The 17,489-nt window shown below is 41.6% G+C and overlaps 2 protein-coding genes across 2 annotated transcripts in view; one reads left to right on the forward strand and one right to left on the reverse strand.

Annotated features, from left to right (window-relative positions):
• Positions 1-3,305: 3,305 nt before the first annotated feature.
• UBA5 (ubiquitin like modifier activating enzyme 5) lies at positions 3,306-12,423 on the reverse strand (the record flags this gene model as incomplete). Its single annotated transcript, XM_084280195.1, has 12 exons — positions 12,263-12,423; positions 11,044-11,089; positions 10,862-10,951; positions 9,568-9,677; positions 9,094-9,180; positions 7,850-7,934; positions 6,955-7,059; positions 6,658-6,785; positions 5,305-5,440; positions 4,803-4,878; positions 3,938-4,044; positions 3,306-3,389 (listed from the first exon to the last, which is right to left on the reverse strand). The coding sequence occupies exons 1-12, from the start codon at positions 12,406-12,408 to the stop codon at positions 3,306-3,308; spliced, it is 1,200 nt and encodes a 399-aa protein (XP_084136321.1). The 5' UTR covers positions 12,409-12,423.
• A 390-nt stretch (positions 12,424-12,813) lies between these two features.
• Positions 12,814-17,489, forward strand: part of ACAD11 (acyl-CoA dehydrogenase family member 11) — a gene marked incomplete at its 5' end in the record, with an annotated part of 30,645 nt that continues 25,969 nt past the window's right edge. Inside the window, 4 exons of the mRNA XM_084260395.1 lie at positions 12,814-12,950; positions 14,844-14,943; positions 15,178-15,303; positions 17,224-17,385. Coding sequence (XP_084116521.1) covers positions 12,814-12,950; positions 14,844-14,943; positions 15,178-15,303; positions 17,224-17,385 — 525 coding nt within the window. The remainder of the gene's footprint in view (positions 12,951-14,843; positions 14,944-15,177; positions 15,304-17,223; positions 17,386-17,489) is intronic.

The raw sequence follows: 17,489 nt of genomic DNA on the forward strand, positions 1-17,489 counted from the left end.
GAAGAATCAATTTGAAGTCTGTTCTTACTCTCTGCATAAATCCATGAATCAGTTTAAATACATTCTGAAAAAAGCTTTTTATATTAAAAAATGTAAGGGAAAAATTGAACCCTCACTAAAATGTTCCAGAGGCAACTGATGGGAAGATTAACTCAATCCAGTTTGAAAAATGTAAGTGGCCTGACCTGAGAGGGGCAGCTGCCTTCCGTAGTCGTCTTTTTCTCCCCCTTTCAGAGTTACATACAACGCCTTTTGGCCCTTGTTTGGGTTAGAAGGAATTTAATACTCTGGCAAGACTGTAACTTGGCAAAAGAAACTGTGTATGAAGCTGACAGAACAAATGCACAACCCAAATTTTAAGACTCAGAAAAAAAATTTTTTTCAAAAATAGCTCTTGACTTGATTACAGTTACAGCAACAAGAGCTGACACTTGGCAACAGCTCTGTGGGTACTTTCCTCACACTTGAGAAACTAGGTCTTCAATCAAAGTGAGAGTTTCCCCACTGTATGCCAGTCACCTTTAGGAGTATTGAAAAATGGAAAGCGTCTTTGCAGCATTATTACTGAGGAGTAAGAGGGTGAAAAAAGAAAAAAAACAAACTAACTCCCCTAACAAAACAAACTCACCCACCCAAAAAAGCCTCCCATGCCTCAACCTTCTCAGGATGCGTTGCTGTTGCCTACTCTTCTCAGACCTGATAATTCCCTCCTCTAATGCCAGTGCCCATGAATTACCAGATGCCTGGTCTAGCTAGTCCTTTCTCTTCAGATTTTAACATGTATAATGATGCATCTTGCTCTCCGAAATAGTTTTCCTTAACCTGTCTAGCTTAAATAACAAGGTACTTTCTAGACATTAAGTGTTATATCAGACTTCAAGCAATTTCAAATTTTGAAATCAGTCAGATTATTGTAATTTAATACAGTTGGTCAGGTATGTCATGGACATGAAAAAAACATAAGAGCAATTTGTATATGTGATGTATGCCAAGTAATACTTTGATCAAAGAAAACTCTACCTCAAGACAAGGAGTCAGCAGTTTCACTGAAGATTTAATCATACAGTCAGAATATCAACATCTCGGTAACATTCACAATACACTGTAAAAACTGAAAGCTGCTTTAGTAAGACTGCCAAATAAAGCTGGAGTAAACATTGCAAAATGCTTTCACTTGTCGTAAATTTTCCATTAGGTTTTATAGTTGGAAGTAGATTATACTCTGAAAAGTCTTGTTAATGGAAGGGACCCCAAGGATCATAAAACTCCAACCCCCCTGCCACAGGCAGGGCCACCAACCTCCAGGCCTGGATCTACACAAGGTTGCCCATGGCCCCATCCAACCTGGCCTTGAACACTTCCAGGGACGGGGCATCCACCACCTTTCTGGGCAGCCTGTTCCAGCACCTCACCACTCTCTCACATTAGAAGTCTGAAAGTAAGCCATTCTGCACACTCTGCAAGTGGGCATACAAAGCACTCAGAAACCTGTACGTGTAGTAGTACAGTAATAGGTGCCTGTTCTAAATCTGTCAATCGTGTGCTAGCAGCCAGGTCAGGCAAATAGTTAAGAGTCAAGATTAACTGAGCTGTTAGAGAACAGAATCAACCATTTGCCTGAGTCTTTGAAGCCAGGTGTGTGCCTCCTTTTTGTTGTTCCCAACAGAAAGCTAAAGCCAAAAAAATTTAAAAAATAGAAAAAGTAACACTTAAAGTGACACTTGACTCAAGCTAAGGTAGACTGAGTGACATAGATTCAAGTATGTACCTTTCTAATGACCTCAGTTCTACTTCCCATCCCTCTTGACAGCTCATTTCTAAAATCTGTTTCTTCTGGAACAATCCAAAAAAACCCTCTTCCAGTGTCAGGCACCACACCCAAAGCCTCCCTCTCGAGCTTCAGAGATGAGCTAAAGGTAAATAACATCGAGTGACAGCTGGGGAGGAGAGACACTCTGAAGTTTGCAGCTGTTACTTAGACATGAAACCTTTTTTTAAACTCAGTATTCATTTAGCTGCCCTCCCAAACAGAAGCATCTCCACCATATGTTGCTGCTACCATTAGTAGCTGTTTCTGTGGTGGTTTGAACAATCTGAGATGTAAATATTTGTATTAAACTGTAAATTCCAGCCTCTGAATTCTAAGCAAAGTCTAAAGAATAATCAAGTTCTGGATGAGATACGCACAGGAGCTAAAACATCTGAAACTGGTATTTTCAGTTCTGAAGGGTTGTGACACTACAGACTGTACCTTGACAGGTCAGTTGAAAACATGGTAATTTTAAAGGCAGAATGGCTGTACTAACGTTATTTACAGGACACATACGTTAGCTCAGCTGCTCCACTGAAGATGCACAACAATGAGCAAAGTTTAGGGTGTCTAATTTTAGCAGATTTCCTATGCCAAGTCCGAGTCAGCATACTCCTTAAAAAAGCCCCTATGATAGGGATGGATTGGAATGACAGCTAAACTTGTAATAGCCAACAAAAATACTCAGATATTTTGAAGACAGAGACAAAGCCTCCTTTCCAATGCTGCTGCTGCTAACTCCCTCAGATTCTGTTGTGAAAAGCATCTGCCACCTGAAATAGTGGCAATGCTAACAATACCCAGTCTGCTAGGTAGTAATTACCTGCTAACAAAAGACTTTGCCTTGTTGTAGCACACTGAAAGCAATACCACAGTGAAAACATACAGGCAGCTATTTAAGAACAAGTAGGACTAAAACACTGATAAAACCAGGGAAGTTTAAAAAAAAAATCCACCAGGAATATTTAAGGCGGATGAAGAGGCTGAAATGTTCCATTTATTCAGAGAAAGTAACCACAGCATGATTTATGAAAAGAATTCAGAGAGAGAAGTGCCTGGAAATTCAGGAGCAGCAATACAAGTGACACACTATCATTGGCCCTTGACAGACTCAGTCCACTCCAGCAGATTTCATCTTTCACTTGTCCTACACTACATACTGTTCTCATCACATGATACTGTGTAAGACTTGCTATCCCTGCTTCTGATAGTTTATCTGTCTCCTTTTATCCTCCACTGAATTTCTAAACACTAGCAATGCTGAGAAATTAAACTACAGTAGCACAATGGTTAGAGATGTGAATAGAGAGCAGAATATAAACAAGGTAAGGCTGTTTCCTTCCTGCCCCTGTAACAGTTCCATTTCATCAGAAATGTAAATATAAGCTTCAGTGGAGGTAAAAGAAAAAGGGAAGAAAAAAACCCACAAGTCTGGTCTTCTCAAAACCCACTGTCAGTCCAAACTCCAAAGAAGTTGTACTTCAAATTTGGTTTGCTACATGTTTCTCATCTTGGCCATGAGTTCTTCTAGGCTTTCTTCAGAGTCAGCTACTGTTCCCTCTGTTATCAAATTCTCTTCCTAGGAGGAATAAGGAGAAAAAATTGGCAACAAAATTAGGAAACAACCCCACACAAATAAGCTTTATTGCCCTTATATACCACATGATTTTCCTACAAGGAAGCACTCAAATGCAAGATTAGGCCTAAGTGATAATAAGCTGAACTTGTAAACTCTTGTTTTACTGTGAGCGAGAACGTTCTGGCTGTGGTAACATACTGCTCTTTGACTACATGCAGCTTTTACAAGATAAAGATGCTAAAAACATTGGTCATGGAAATATCAAATGAGAATGTCATATTCCCTTTCCCTCACCTGCCCCTTAAATACATACATGCCTGTCACTCAAAACCACATTCACATTAATAGCCATCTATCTATTTCACAGAAACACAGAGCTGGACCATAGAAGGCCCCAGCCAGATGTACTGAGGTACAGTTTTACTGGAGTTGTTCAAGATTAAATTTTATTTTAGGTTTACAAGTTAACTGAGCCAGTTCCAATTATATATTTGATCTATAGGATGCATTTAAAAAATAAGTATATTCATAAAGAAGGAATATATTACCTTGTTTGGGATAGTATACGCTACAGTAATTCCCTCAGGAAGCTCAGGTACTGGGCCAGATGCAGCCTTCAGCTCATCTTCTGAAGTTTCTGACACTAACTCGATGCCTTTGTGTTAAAGGAATTGAGAACTCCATTAGAAGTGAGTCAGAAACAGTTAACCACCATGTTATCACAGCACAAGGAAAATTGTAGCTACTTTCCTAACACAGAAAAAAGTGTACAAGCAGATTTTGATTACTTCGTTCCCATTATCAATGCGCAAACGCTTTCCCCTTGCAATCTGTGAGATGGTTCCATACATGGACCTTCCAGACAAGAACACCACCTCTCCCACAGGACTTCTCCTTTACAGTTTAAATCTTACTGTGAGCACACTTTCCAGTGGTAAGCTAGGATTATTTTCTGCATCTGCAGTCAACAGAATGTACATATCTATTCTTGCATGCGCTTACCATTTCTTAGGACAATTCTTTCTGATTTAAAGCCCTCAGAGGAATAAAAAGATCTATGGGGATACCTTAGCAGAGCAGTTATGGAAATGACAAATGCTCTTTTGCAACCTATTTTAAAGGAACACAAAGTGAATAAATCTTTTCACATCTTTCGTATCTTCAGACAATCATCTGAGGAATTATTGTAAACATTGCTAACTTTTGCATCTAAAACCTGCTCATCGTTCTAAAACTCCACTGAGTTGTTACTTTCAAAACCTGTGAAAAGCCAGGAGTAAATGTGCAGTAAGTCTTACAAAAAATAGGAACCATGAGAAGTCTCGTGTACCCTACCATAAGCTCACCCAGAACAAAGAATTTAACTGAAATTTGGTACTGGGAGCATCAGTTCATCTCCAACCCATTACTTACCCCACTCATTGTCTTCATGTACTATTTCTTCTTCCTGTTCAATTACTTCTTGGTTGGGTCGTGCAGCTTCTTTTTTCTGAAGGGAAAACACACACCAAAAAAGCCCCACCCCATAACAGTCCAGTTTTCAACAGCAGCAAAGAAGATCACATCTAATATTCACACTTCTTACAATATTATAAGATATGCAGTCACCATTTAGAACTTGATTACTCGTAAATAGGCAGAATGCCTACAAATCTAAACCCACGCTCGTAAATATATGACTGCCAGAAAGGCTGAGCAATTACTGCAGAGAAACCCTAAAATACAAACTGCCACATGAGCCACTCTGCCAACCTTTTGCTTCTAAGACAACTCTAAGTACTGTACTTTTAGAAACACATGCAATGACCTAAAGACAAGGCTGCTGAAAACTGAAGTAGTCACGAGAGTATTCTCTCACTATAGATTTGTAGCTAGCTTTGTTAGGACTTTACGAAAGCAAAGAAATCCTTTTTACCTTATAATTTTCCTGCTGTTTTCTGCAATTTTTGTCACTACATTGTGGGTTTGGCTTCATAGCCATAGTGGGAAAGAAATCTTGCATTGCATTGTACCCAAGATAGTAACTCACGGTGCCAAAATTTAACAGATACCTAGAGAAACAGAAAGAGAAAGGAGCCGCTTACACACAGATGCAAGCCTTAAAATTCAGTTGCTCAAGGATGAATTTTTCCTTCAAAGAACTTTGAGAATACACTTTTGCACTAGTAAAGTTGTAATAAAATGACTCTGATTGCCTTACAATGAGCCGCAGCCACCTGACAACAGCGTAACTGCATCATCACAGAAGCCAGTCCTCTCGCGGTGGAAGTGTGTAAGAACGAGTCAGCTACAAGTCAGTCTCAGAGAAAAAAAAAACCAAACCACAGCAACCAAACCACCACCACAATCCCAACCAAAACCTTTTAAATGTAAGCAGCTTTCTCTTCTGCCTTAATCCACTACTAGAAACACTCAGCTACCCTGCATTACAATGGGAAACTTTTCAATCAGAAGCAGTTTAATCATCTTGACTGTAGGGTCATGTTTGCAATGAAGATAAAGATTTAAATTAAGCTGCAATGTTTGCATTCTTCATTAAAAAACCCCACCTGCTGCTATGCAATTTTATATAGTACCTCTCTGCAAAGCTGGAAATGGTGCTGTTTGTAGGCATACCTGCAAACAGTATTTTATTCCTTGTAACCACTAATTTTTTTTAATAGTTGACAAAACCAAGGTAAGGTTTAAAAAAGGCGAATTAAGCCCCTATTCTCAAAGATGCTTGTTCAAGACAGTGCATCATTTTGAAACCAAGTACAAAATTTTTCCTTGCCAATAGGAAAAAAAAATAGGTTCCTTTTAGCAGCTGGTGTCATGGGACACTACATTTGGAAAAATATTAAAATATTTCTTATTGCTAAATAACTACTCTTAATTCACCTCAGGTTTTTGGAATACAAACACTGCAAGATAAATGATTTCTTCTTCATCCATGTACACAGTTTCAAAGATGAGTTAACACTGCAGCATTTTTTGTGTGTATTTTAATGATGTCAGATGGGAGCATATTTGACTGCAGAACTAAGAAGAAAAAAGAAGTGTGTGTGTATGCAGTAAGAGAAATTCTTAGGTAAACTCTTAAGACTCTTCCTTAAGCCTGAAAAGTTCTGTTAAAAACAGCAGGTCCAAAGTAAGCGTGCCAGTCACTCAAGCAGAGTATATTTCAGCCCTATCCAGTGATTGCCAAAACCTTTAGGAACATCATTATGAAATGTTCCTTCGGGTCTCTTTTGCTTATTGTGAAGTACACTGAACAGCAACAACTCACTTCAGAACATTCTGTACAAGAATTCCTGCCACGACACCCATCGTTGTAGGAAGACTGGCTGCACAAACCCCTTCTCGTTTCAATGTTTTCTCATCGATATTTGCAGCAACCACAAGTGGAGGAGCACACTGAGGGGAAAGAAAGGAATTCAGCTTAAAACAAAAAGTATTAAAAGAACCAGCAGATCACACAAAACGTTAAGCTACTCTATCAGGATCACATTCACTACCCAGCTACCTTCACATTCCCAGTCCCGCCCTAGAAGACAAACAAGCAGCTCAGCAGAGCGCTGCGTACCGCAAAACAAGCGGATTCACCAGGTATGATCAGCTGTATGTGTCCTGACACCGCATTTTCACTCACTCCAGACTCCATCCAGATTTGTCCACGCTCATTGCAGGCCTTACAAACACAGAAACACAGACATGAGCACCGCAGAAGTTTAATGAAAAGAAAAAGAAAAGAAAAAACCAAACAATCCACAAAGCGACTGTAAACTGAGAGCGATGAAGCACACTGAGCTACCTGCCTTAAGACAAAAAGGCTACAATGAGAAAAAATAACAAAGAAAGGTAGAATAGAAATTGTTTCTCAAAGAACAAATTAAAATTGAAGCCATCTGTTTGTGCTTTCCTGAGGACCTGAGATTTCTGAACAAATGCAGTCATTGGCAATCCAGTTGTTGGCAAGTTACAGAATCTAATTGCATAGATATCTGTGATCAAGTTAGCTGAAGGATAACAGAAAACATGTATTTGGCATACACCCTACATTGGCTGCTGCTATAAAAGAAAAACAGTTTGATTAGGTACACAGCTTTAAGACGTTTCTCGTATATAAAAGGTTACATGAAGGATACAAATAGCTATACACAGTCTTTTAGAAGTTTGTAAGATTTAACATACCAGTCTTCAATAAAACCTTTCTATACAGGAAAGACAGAGAAGGCTTACAACACTTTTTTATTAACTGTTAGCTGCTACAAACTTCAATGTCTATAGTTGTATTTATATGTGTAAAATGCTTTTTATAAGAACTGGGTAAGAGCTCAGATTCTGGTTTCTTAAAAGGAGGAAATTTCTTAGAAGATTCTTGCTGAGTTCCTGCCTTTTCTCTAGTCCCCACAGTTCCTAACGTTACTTACAGGAGAAAACAGACTTCCACAAGCTCATCATGCCTTTCATGGCCTTACCGTATTGATTGCCATGCGAGCTTCGAAGTTGTCCACGCAGCTCAGAACAAGATCCACGGGCTTCCCTTCCTCCAGGGCACCGTTACTGAAACAAGCACAGAAGTTCCCATGAAACTGCTGGCAGAACAGAAAGCCAGCACGGCAACCAGCGTGCTGCTTCAGAGTGCAGAGCACATGGGAAGCGTGTCTCTAAGCAAACTTGTGCAAATGCAGAACAGGGTACCACTAGCTACAGGAGAAACAGCTGGAGCTGGGATTGAAATGCATGGGTGTTTGTCCTGGATTCAGCAGGGGTAGAGTGGATTTTCTTCCTAGAGTGCTGTGATCTGGGTTTAGGGTGAGAATCATGTCGATAACACACTGATGGTTTAGTTGTTGCCAAGCGGTCAAGGACTTTTCAGCTTGTCATACCAGCCTGCTAACAAGAAGGCAAGGGGCACCCACAAAGTTGGGAGGAGATGCAGCTGGGAGAGCTGACCCAAAGTGGCCGAAGGGATAGCCCATACCATATGATATCATGTTCTGTATCTAACTAACTGAGGGTTGGCCAGGAGTTGGTGTGGCTTAGAAATCAGCTGAGCATCGGCTTCACGTGGTGAGCAGTTGTGCTGTGCATTACTTGTTTCACTTTTTTCTATTATCATCATAATATTTTTGTTTGTTCTATTGAACTGCTCAACCCACAGGTTTTACCTTTTTTTGGTTTAGGTTTTTTTTTTCCTTTTTTTTCTTTTTTTAATATCTCCCCTATCCCACTACAGGGTAGAGGGAGGAGGAGTGAACAAACGGCTGTGTGGTTTTTTTACCTGCTGGCAGAGTTAAACCACAACAGCATTGGAGAACTGTATTTTTATACAATATAACTGCAAGTGAAAAAAAAGTTATTTCAGAACTTATCTGTGAGATCCACTAATAACTATTGTTTAATTTGTTCTATAAAGCATACCTGAAACCACTCCAGGGCAGTCAAAACATGGCCTGATCTGTTTTCTGTAATGGGAAAGACCTATAAAACCTACTAAAGATGCACTAATATAAAAATATAACTATATAACAGTAGAAATAAATGCGAACTCCAGAGAAAATGTCCAGGCAAAAACTTTTTCATATATATGTATTTCCCACTGGCTTTCAGTTGGAAGTCATTCAATTGAAAAAAAACAAACCCCAACAATAAAAACATGAGGCTTTATAGAGCTGTGCATCAGCAGAGTTAGCAGTACGCTTTTAATGAGAAAGTTTACCTTATTCTATGCAAGAAATGCTCAAAGTTTTCCAGTGTAGTGATGTTGTAGTTATGTACTTCAAATTGAACATCAGGATTAATATTCCTTATGGAGGAAATAAAGTGAGTCAGTATGAATCAATACAATGGTAACTTGCATTCTACTCCCTAACTTCACCAACATTGCTACAGTCTGAAGCTTCCAGTCTCAAGTCTAAAATATACCTTTATCTCTCATAAATACACAGACTGGACAAGAAACAACCCACAACATACCCAAGTGACATAATTAGCAAAATTCACTATACATAAAAAGTAGACTCACATTAAGGTTTTGGCCAGTACAAAAATGTCTTTAAAGCATCACCCATTCCCACAACTATTTTATACTCAAAGTTCCAAATTCGATCATACTAAGTCACAGTGAAATGTCCATTTCCCAGAGCAGCATCCTGGGTAAATACATTTTGATACCCACTTCCCTAAGTTATACCTCAAAGTATGCTCTGCTGCTTGCACTTTACTTAGTCCAGCTTGGTGAGGTTGGAAGAAGAGTCTGTTCATGTTTGCCAGTTCCACTTTGTCGTAATCAAACAGAAGCAGCTACAATAAAGATCATATTAACACACATGAATTTCCAAAGACTCTGCAACCAGAGCCCTGTGGCAAGCCATTTTAAGCAACAAAACTCATTTCCACTAGAAAACCCAACCAAACAATCCCCCCCACCCTGAAGTTCTACTCTGTTCACATACAACTGGAACCAACATTTTAAGTATGTGGAAGACTGATTTCTAGCTGCCACTCACCATGGCCTAATGAATCACAAACTCCTGAGGGCCACTCAATAAAGAAAAAAAGATCTGTTCATTTGATCTAAATTAAGAGTATTCAACAGATTACCTACATGAACACTGTCACCTCTGGTATCACATTCCTACTTGCTTTTACGGCATTAATGAGAAATGTGCAGGTTTTGACTTGACCTGGCACACAGTTTTCCAGAAACAATTAACTTAAAATACCTACATAGTATGTGGACATGTTGATTATTATAAACTCTGAATTAACTGTCCAGTGTCCTTTTCTATGCCAAAGATGCTGGTATTTAGGAAATGGTCCTTGAGAGGAAGGGGGGATAAACTTTTTAATGCAGAGGTGGGTGATGCAATCTTTTATTAAGAGGTTTCTTAAAGTTCCAAGTGCAAATGGCCAGGCTCTGTCTAGAAATATAAACATTTACACCATTCTCCAAATTCTTCCTTTAAAGACAGAAAATTCCTGTTTGACTAAATCTGGAGGTTCTTGTTATCTATACACAAACCCAATTATTTTTCAGTTCTAAGCCTAACACATGACAAACTAAAGTTTGTGATAAAAAATATTGTACTGACATTTGCTGCATTTCAGTGTCATGAATATCAATTTGTTCTCATAAAAGTTAGTGTTCTATGCAAGTTACCCCCTTCTTTATCTTGTTTTCCTTTTGCAACTGTATGATGGATAGATGTACTCACATAAGATCATGGAGAAGACAAGCATCCAACTAAGAATTCTCCACATGATAAAAGATTAATCTTTATATAAAACAATTTTTACTAGCACAGGAAAAATACAGGCTGAAGACTTCTTCATTTGTGATGTTTACTTAAATGCTGTTCTTGAGTGCTTTCTTGATGGTACTTTTTTATTAGGGCAAAATCAACTAAGTGAAATCTAATCTAACTCTGTATGAAGGAGCCTGGTCCATCTAATATAAAGAAGTAGAAGAAGAAAACTCTCATTACCTTACCAATGCCACATCTTGTCAACATTTCAGCAGTCACACTTCCAACTCCACCTACACCTACTACTGCAACTGTAAAGGTACGGATTTTCTGTAGAACAGAAGAAACCACCAATCAGTATGTCAAAAGCAGTCCTCAGGGAAAAAGAAGTCAAGGTTGTTTCAATGCAGACTGAATCCTACCTCATAATCTTTGACAATTCCCATCCTTTTTAACGCCATCAAGCGACTACAAAGAAAAACAGCAACATTATAGGGAAAGTGCTCTCTACATTTTTAATAGCAGTCTTGCTTTTCAAGTATTTATAATCACTTTTGCTCTAAGAATAACCCCACTTAGCACAAAATTCACACCTGCTGTTCTCACTGCAGTTGCAATTGCCAACTACATACAGTCTAAATGAGACAGTAAATACTCACCTGTTAACAACAGCAATGGAGTACTAAACCTACAGAAATTCACATACTTATTTGGTTGGTATGAGTAATGTCAATGAAATCAGGAGGACTCAAGTTAGTTTTATAAATGAATCCTCAATTTACAGAATCAAAGCATTACACTTTTTTCTTTAAGGAACCATATGGCACCAGGTCACTGAGGACTCTTCCGCTGTTTTCTGACCACTCTGATTAGATTAACTCTAACACAACATTAAAAAAAAATAAACTAGGGAATATGACGTTACCAGGATAACTGGCAGAGTTTTAAAGTAGCATTTTATTCTGCTATTTTGTTTTTTTTCATTGAAAGTGCCAAAGAAAGTAAAAGTATCAGCCTGAAAAAAATTATGCATCAGATTTCCAGAACCAATGAAGGTGTCCCTGAGGCTCAAGACTTCTCTAATCAAAACTCAAAAATAGGTAAATTAGAGGAATGAGAATCAGACCTTATGTAATACTGACACCTGTCCCGGATACAAGCAATTTAGCTGAAAAACTCATGAAGTTTCCTCTCCATCCCCCACCCCCCCTTACTATAAAGCAAGATAATACAAAATAACCCTGATGCCGACCCCTGCCAGCCCAGTCAGGTGGGAAATGGGAGCACCACCTCCCCCACTTCCCCACAGATCACCCATCTTCAGCACTCTCCTGCCCAGAGACTGCCCGTGAGGGACAAGCAGCAGTCTCCACGCCAGTCACCCTGCCACCCTCCTCAGCATACCAGCCCCATCCCCTAGGCCCCCACCTGCCCAAGGCCACCCCCACAGGCCTCTTCGTCTGTACCCAGACCCACAGTTCCAACCCACGGCCTAAGATGCCGCAGCCTTCCCTCTTCCCGCTCCTCCACACCCTAACTCGGCCTCTTCCCCACAGCTCAGTGCCGACCCCCTCCCCATACACCAAGCCCCGCAGGCGCGGTCTCCTCACCCCTTAACGCTCCTCGCCCCTCCCGCCGCACCTGTACGGGTTGGAGTCCGTCACCTCCGGGCTCATGCTCTCGATGCGAGCCCGCGGCGCCCCGCGCCCACCCTTCTCCCGGGCCAGCTCCTCCTCCAGCTCCCGCACCCGCTGCTCCAGCTGCTCCAGCCGGCTGAGCTCCGCCATGGCAGCACCGGCGAGACCGCAGCGACACGTCTCTCCGTCTGAGGCAGCTTCTTCCGGTGGCGTCAGGGAACGCCGTCCCCGGCTCTGCCCGACGCCTCAGGGAGCGTTCCCATCCCGGGCTGCCCTTCTGTCCCTCGACAGCAGGCAGCGAGCGGGCTCTGGCGGTGCGTGAGGGCAGGTGTCAGCCGGAGCGGTACCCACCCGGGAGCCGCTTTCTTCCAGGAGGTGCCAGCCCCACTCCGAGAGCCGCGCTGGCCCGGCGCTGGGGACATCTTTCCTTGACGGACCAAGCCGCCTCCGGTTGCCTACGCGACGCCGGGCGGGGCGGGGCAGGGCAGCTCCGTCTCTGCGGCGTAGCGGCGCGGTGGGAGGGCGCGGGTTGTACGCCGTGGGCGTCGCGGGGCTATGGCGGTAGAACCGGGGACTAGTGAGGTCCGTCGGCAGCACCGCTTCGACCAGGGGAGCTTGGAACGGTACCTGTGCAGCCACCTGCCCGGCTTCCCTCGGCAGCCCGCGGGGACTCTGGCTGTCAGGCAGTACAGGTAACGGGTGGGCTGCTCTCCTGCCCCGAGACCGGCTGCGAGGGACAAGAGGTGGCCTCCATGGCTGCTGACACGGGCCCTTGCCCGCGGGGCGCTCTGTGGTGCGGAGCCGGGGTTTCCACCCGCGGCGTGCCTCTGTGAGACGCGGCTTAGCTGGCTGCCCAGCAGGCAGCAGAGGAGGGCAGCGTGAGGGCCCTTTGCCCTGGGGACGGTGAACAGCAGCCGCGGAGGTAACAGCTCGTCCCTTGACCGGCTGGGGAAGTCAAAGTTCGCGGTGGTGGCAAAGGTGACCTTTGGCATAGGCAGACCCTGTGGCTGCAGCTGGACGTCTGCAGGCAGGCCGTGAGTTGGGTCGACTTCCCACTGTCCTCGGAGAAAGCTTATATTTGGCCCTCTGTGGTGTGCTCTGTTGGATTATGTGCACAATTGTTTCATTGCCTACTCATAAATCTTGGTTTGTCTGATCGATCTTTACTTGCAGAGCAAATAATAATGGTCAGATGCACATATGTGGCTTAAGAAATCAATTTTAAAAGCTGTAGGCTATCTCCAGGTAAGTAAATCCATGAGAACAATGTAATGCTGTGCTGAGATTCTCATTAATGCCCTGAGAGCAACACATTGTGCTAGTGAGGCTCCAAAACCAGTGCTGCACACAACATGAAGTTCATTTGCATTCAGCAAATTGTTGGTGTGGCTGTGTGACTTCAAACTGGGGTGATCTTGACTGTTTTATCTGTGGCCATCACTAGAAACAGCAAACAATTCTTCATTGTCTTCTGACACAAATATAAACCATCCATTTAATCCTCAGCTGTACTCCAATCCTCATATGTGCTCCAGCTGAGGAGACTTAAGGAGGGGCCTTAGGAGAGTAGCTAATAGTAAAATCTACTAAAATATTGTCACTATGCTTTTAGTATTTTGTTTGTCCTGTGGTTGCACTTCAGGGCTTCAAGCAATCTAAATCTCGGTTGTGCCAAGCAGAGTGTCTGTCTGTGCAGTATATTTGTTAAACTATATTACAGACTATGCCCTACATGTCTAAGGGAGAATGGAAGTGCCACGGGAACCATGAGGGCAAAAGTTCATGTCTTGATTTTTTTCATAGTTGTCTAATCTTTTACTGGACTAGGTCAAAACGTGTCTTAGAAATTATCAAGAATGAGGAGAGGAAGGGACGTAGATTAGCCCTGGGTCCTCAGGAATATAAAGATCAATGACCTTGACTATGATAAGATGGGCAAGGTCTTATGAAGGGTTTAATAAACTCCTCCTTCTCATTTACACATGTATGTGATTGAAATGTTTAATTTCTAAGATTCTTTGTTGCAGCAGCAGCATTCATGCTTCAAAATTTTACAGTAACCGTAGGCAGTCCCTTAAGTATAGCACCTGTAAATATAATTGGGCTAGATTACAGTGGGGCTTGGTACTGGAATCAGTTATTTGGAGAGCTTCCCCTGTGCTTACATTGGTTAAAATACACCTCACTAATTATGAGCTACTGTGAATTCTGCTCTGTTTAATCTCCTCCAAATTGTAAAGCTTTAAAGTTAGTATTTACTGTATGCCTTGAAAACATCCATGTCTGTCTAGGGAGGAGAGGTAAATGCTATCTCCCTTTCACAGGAGAACAAATCAAGTATCTGTGATCTCTCTGCAGTGAAAGACACATCTTTCTTATAAGTAGGCATAGAACCTCTGACTTCTCATTTTGTGGGCTATCACTTGTATCCTTGTAAGACTATATTTTAAAAAAACTCCAAACTCTTGAGAAGAACCCTCTCCTCTGTCTCACTGTTTTGTTCAGGACAAGCATTTTTCCTGATTTCTGTTAAAGGTTTGCAAATTTGTAAGTATTTGAATTAATTATAATCTTTCTCTCTGTAGCTCAGGCCAGTCAAATCCAACCTTTTATCTTCAGAAGGGCGGACGGGCTTATGTGCTCAGGAAGAAGCCCCATGGCCCCCTTTTACCTCAAGCTCACAAGGCAAGTAATGTTCTCCATCAAGCTCCAAACATTTGGTGTTGCAGGTGGCTAAGTCCTGTACACAATGTCCTGGCACATCTTGAATGTGTCCAGAAATGCAGTGAATTGCTGGAGCGTTTCCAATCTTCTGTGCCACACATGTATCTAAATTTTTAAGAGGGTACATTGTCATTCACTGTACTCCTATGTGTTTGGGAGGTTTTCATTGAACCTAAATTCCTGTGTCTTTTTCAGGTTGATAGAGAATATCAAGTACAGAAAGCCTTGTTTTCAGCTGGATTCCCAGTGCCTGAGCCCCTGTTGTACTGCAGTGACGCTTCTGTCATCGGAACAGAATTTTACATAATGCAGCATGTGCAGGTTGGTCTTCCAATGTCAGATTTTTCTTTCTCCTCCCAACTACAAGCTGCTTTTAAATTGTCAAAAACCTTTCTGTTAGAGCCTTATCCAGCATTTGCTAAGTTTTGTAATGTAGACCTAAACAATCGTCTGATTATCAGAGATTCTCGCTGATTTCAGCTTCCCTGGGATTTATTTCCTATGGAGTAGAAATCTTCAGCTCAGTATTTAACCTCTTGTTCTTGCCTTGGGCTCTCAGAAGGATGCCTTGAAGCAAGGCAATGTTGCTTTTTTGTGAAATGTATGCACAAGTCAGAGGGAGAACAATGGGGTTATAAAGTTACACTGAATCCCTGGGCATCCTGGGACCTGTTTAGTACTGAAGATAGAAGAGGTGACTGTATGTAGATTCCTGGCTCAAGCACTACTTACAGAGAGAACATGGCACAGCTCTGTCTGTGGTCCACCACTCTGAAGGTGCCATAGCTGAGTTGATACTGTTTCTGTTAGATTTTAGTGATTTTAAGCATAAGTCTGCTGTGTCATGTCTTTGTTTTTCTCCCTGAGAGAGGAGGATGGTCTGTGGGGACAGGACAAGGGGCAATGGCCACAAGTTGGAGCACAGGAAGTTCCGCACCAATATGCAGAAGAACTTTTTCACAGTGAGGGTGACAGAGCCCTGGGACAGGCTGCCCAGGGGGGTTGTGGAGTCTCCTTCTCTGGAGATATTCAAGACCCATCTGGACACCTACCTGTGCAACCTGTCCTAGGGAACCTGCTTTGGCAGGGGTTTGGACTCAATGATCTCTTGAGGTCCCTTCCAACCCCTACAATTCTGTGATTCTGTGATTTGAAGCCATGCCTCTTCCCTTTCACTGCATCCTACCCTATCATCAGCTTCACTGGCAAATTAAAAATCTAAGCATTTGTGGGCCACTTCCTGGAGATTAAGATAACCTTCCTACAAAGCCCATGAATCAAGGGTAATAAGATGCAAAAGATACGAAGAATTTGAAACAACTCTCTTTGATTAAAGATTGAGAATTCTTCTGGTTTTGACTAGAACAAAGTGATTCCTTAACAAGAAACCATGCTGTCGATACCTTTACATTTCTAAGGATGTAAATGTGCTGTCTGTCGATTCTAAGATGGACAGCAGTGCAGTTTTTAACAAATGTATTCTGTATTTAGAAAGCAGTCATACAAGTATTGTGTTGAATAAACTACTACACTTTACGAAGTTTGGGTGTTTTAGAATTTGTTATGCAGAATCTTTCAGCAAAGAAATTCTATTAATGCTTTAGGTGCATAAATATTTTGAAGCCATCATGAGAACCAGTGAAACCGAGGAACTTAGAGAAGAGTTTTTATTTTTCCAATCTGTTGCTGGCAGGGTCAAAATTAAAGGAGAAAATTGAGAACCACATCCATCTTCTAAGCATATTAAACTGCTTTGAAGAAGAACGCAAGTGAATTTGTTTTACTCTCTGTATATACTATCTGTTCATTTCCCTCCTCTCCCCTCCTGCTCCCCCTCCCACTCCAAGTTCTTCATTGATATTTTTTTCTGGAAGTTAGCTGTTAGAAACAGTAACTTTTTTTTTTTTTCTTTCTAGAAACAGTAACTTTTTTTTTTTTTTCTTTCCTGAAACTTTGAAGATTGATGATATTTGGTTTGTGTTCTAATTCAGGCTTCCATCTACTGAATATATCTGTTATTTTAATTGCTTTCCAATAGATATCCTGTATACTAGTGATCTGAGATTACTGTGAATCCCTTCTTCTGTCATGGGCAAGCAATAAAATAAATGAGGAATGAATTTTTGCCTGCATAGGTAGTGTTGGTTCACTGCATTTGTTTTTACACCTGGAATGTACAGCTTAACTTTTCTTCATCTGATGTGTACAAGCCACCCAATACCTGATTTCTGATGTTTTTAGGGTCGCATCTTCCGAGACCTCTCGCTGCCTGAAGTGGGCCCAGCAGAACGTTCTGCTTTGTACATCGCAATGATAGAAACTTTGGCCCTGTTGCACTCCTTTGATTTACAGTCACTGGGTCTCCAAGGATATGGTAGAGGACCAGGATACTGCAGAAGGCAGGTAGTGCGCTTCAAAAAGTTCTCTTGTTTTGTCAGGTCTTTGAAGATTTCTTTGATTTGCAAGCAAACTTGTTTATTAGTAATGACCTGTAAAAGTAGCCATCA

The sequence above is a fragment of the Gallinula chloropus genome (assembly GCF_964237585.1).
Source record: "Gallinula chloropus genome assembly, chromosome: 2".
NCBI classification, from domain to species: domain Eukaryota; kingdom Metazoa; phylum Chordata; class Aves; order Gruiformes; family Rallidae; genus Gallinula; species Gallinula chloropus.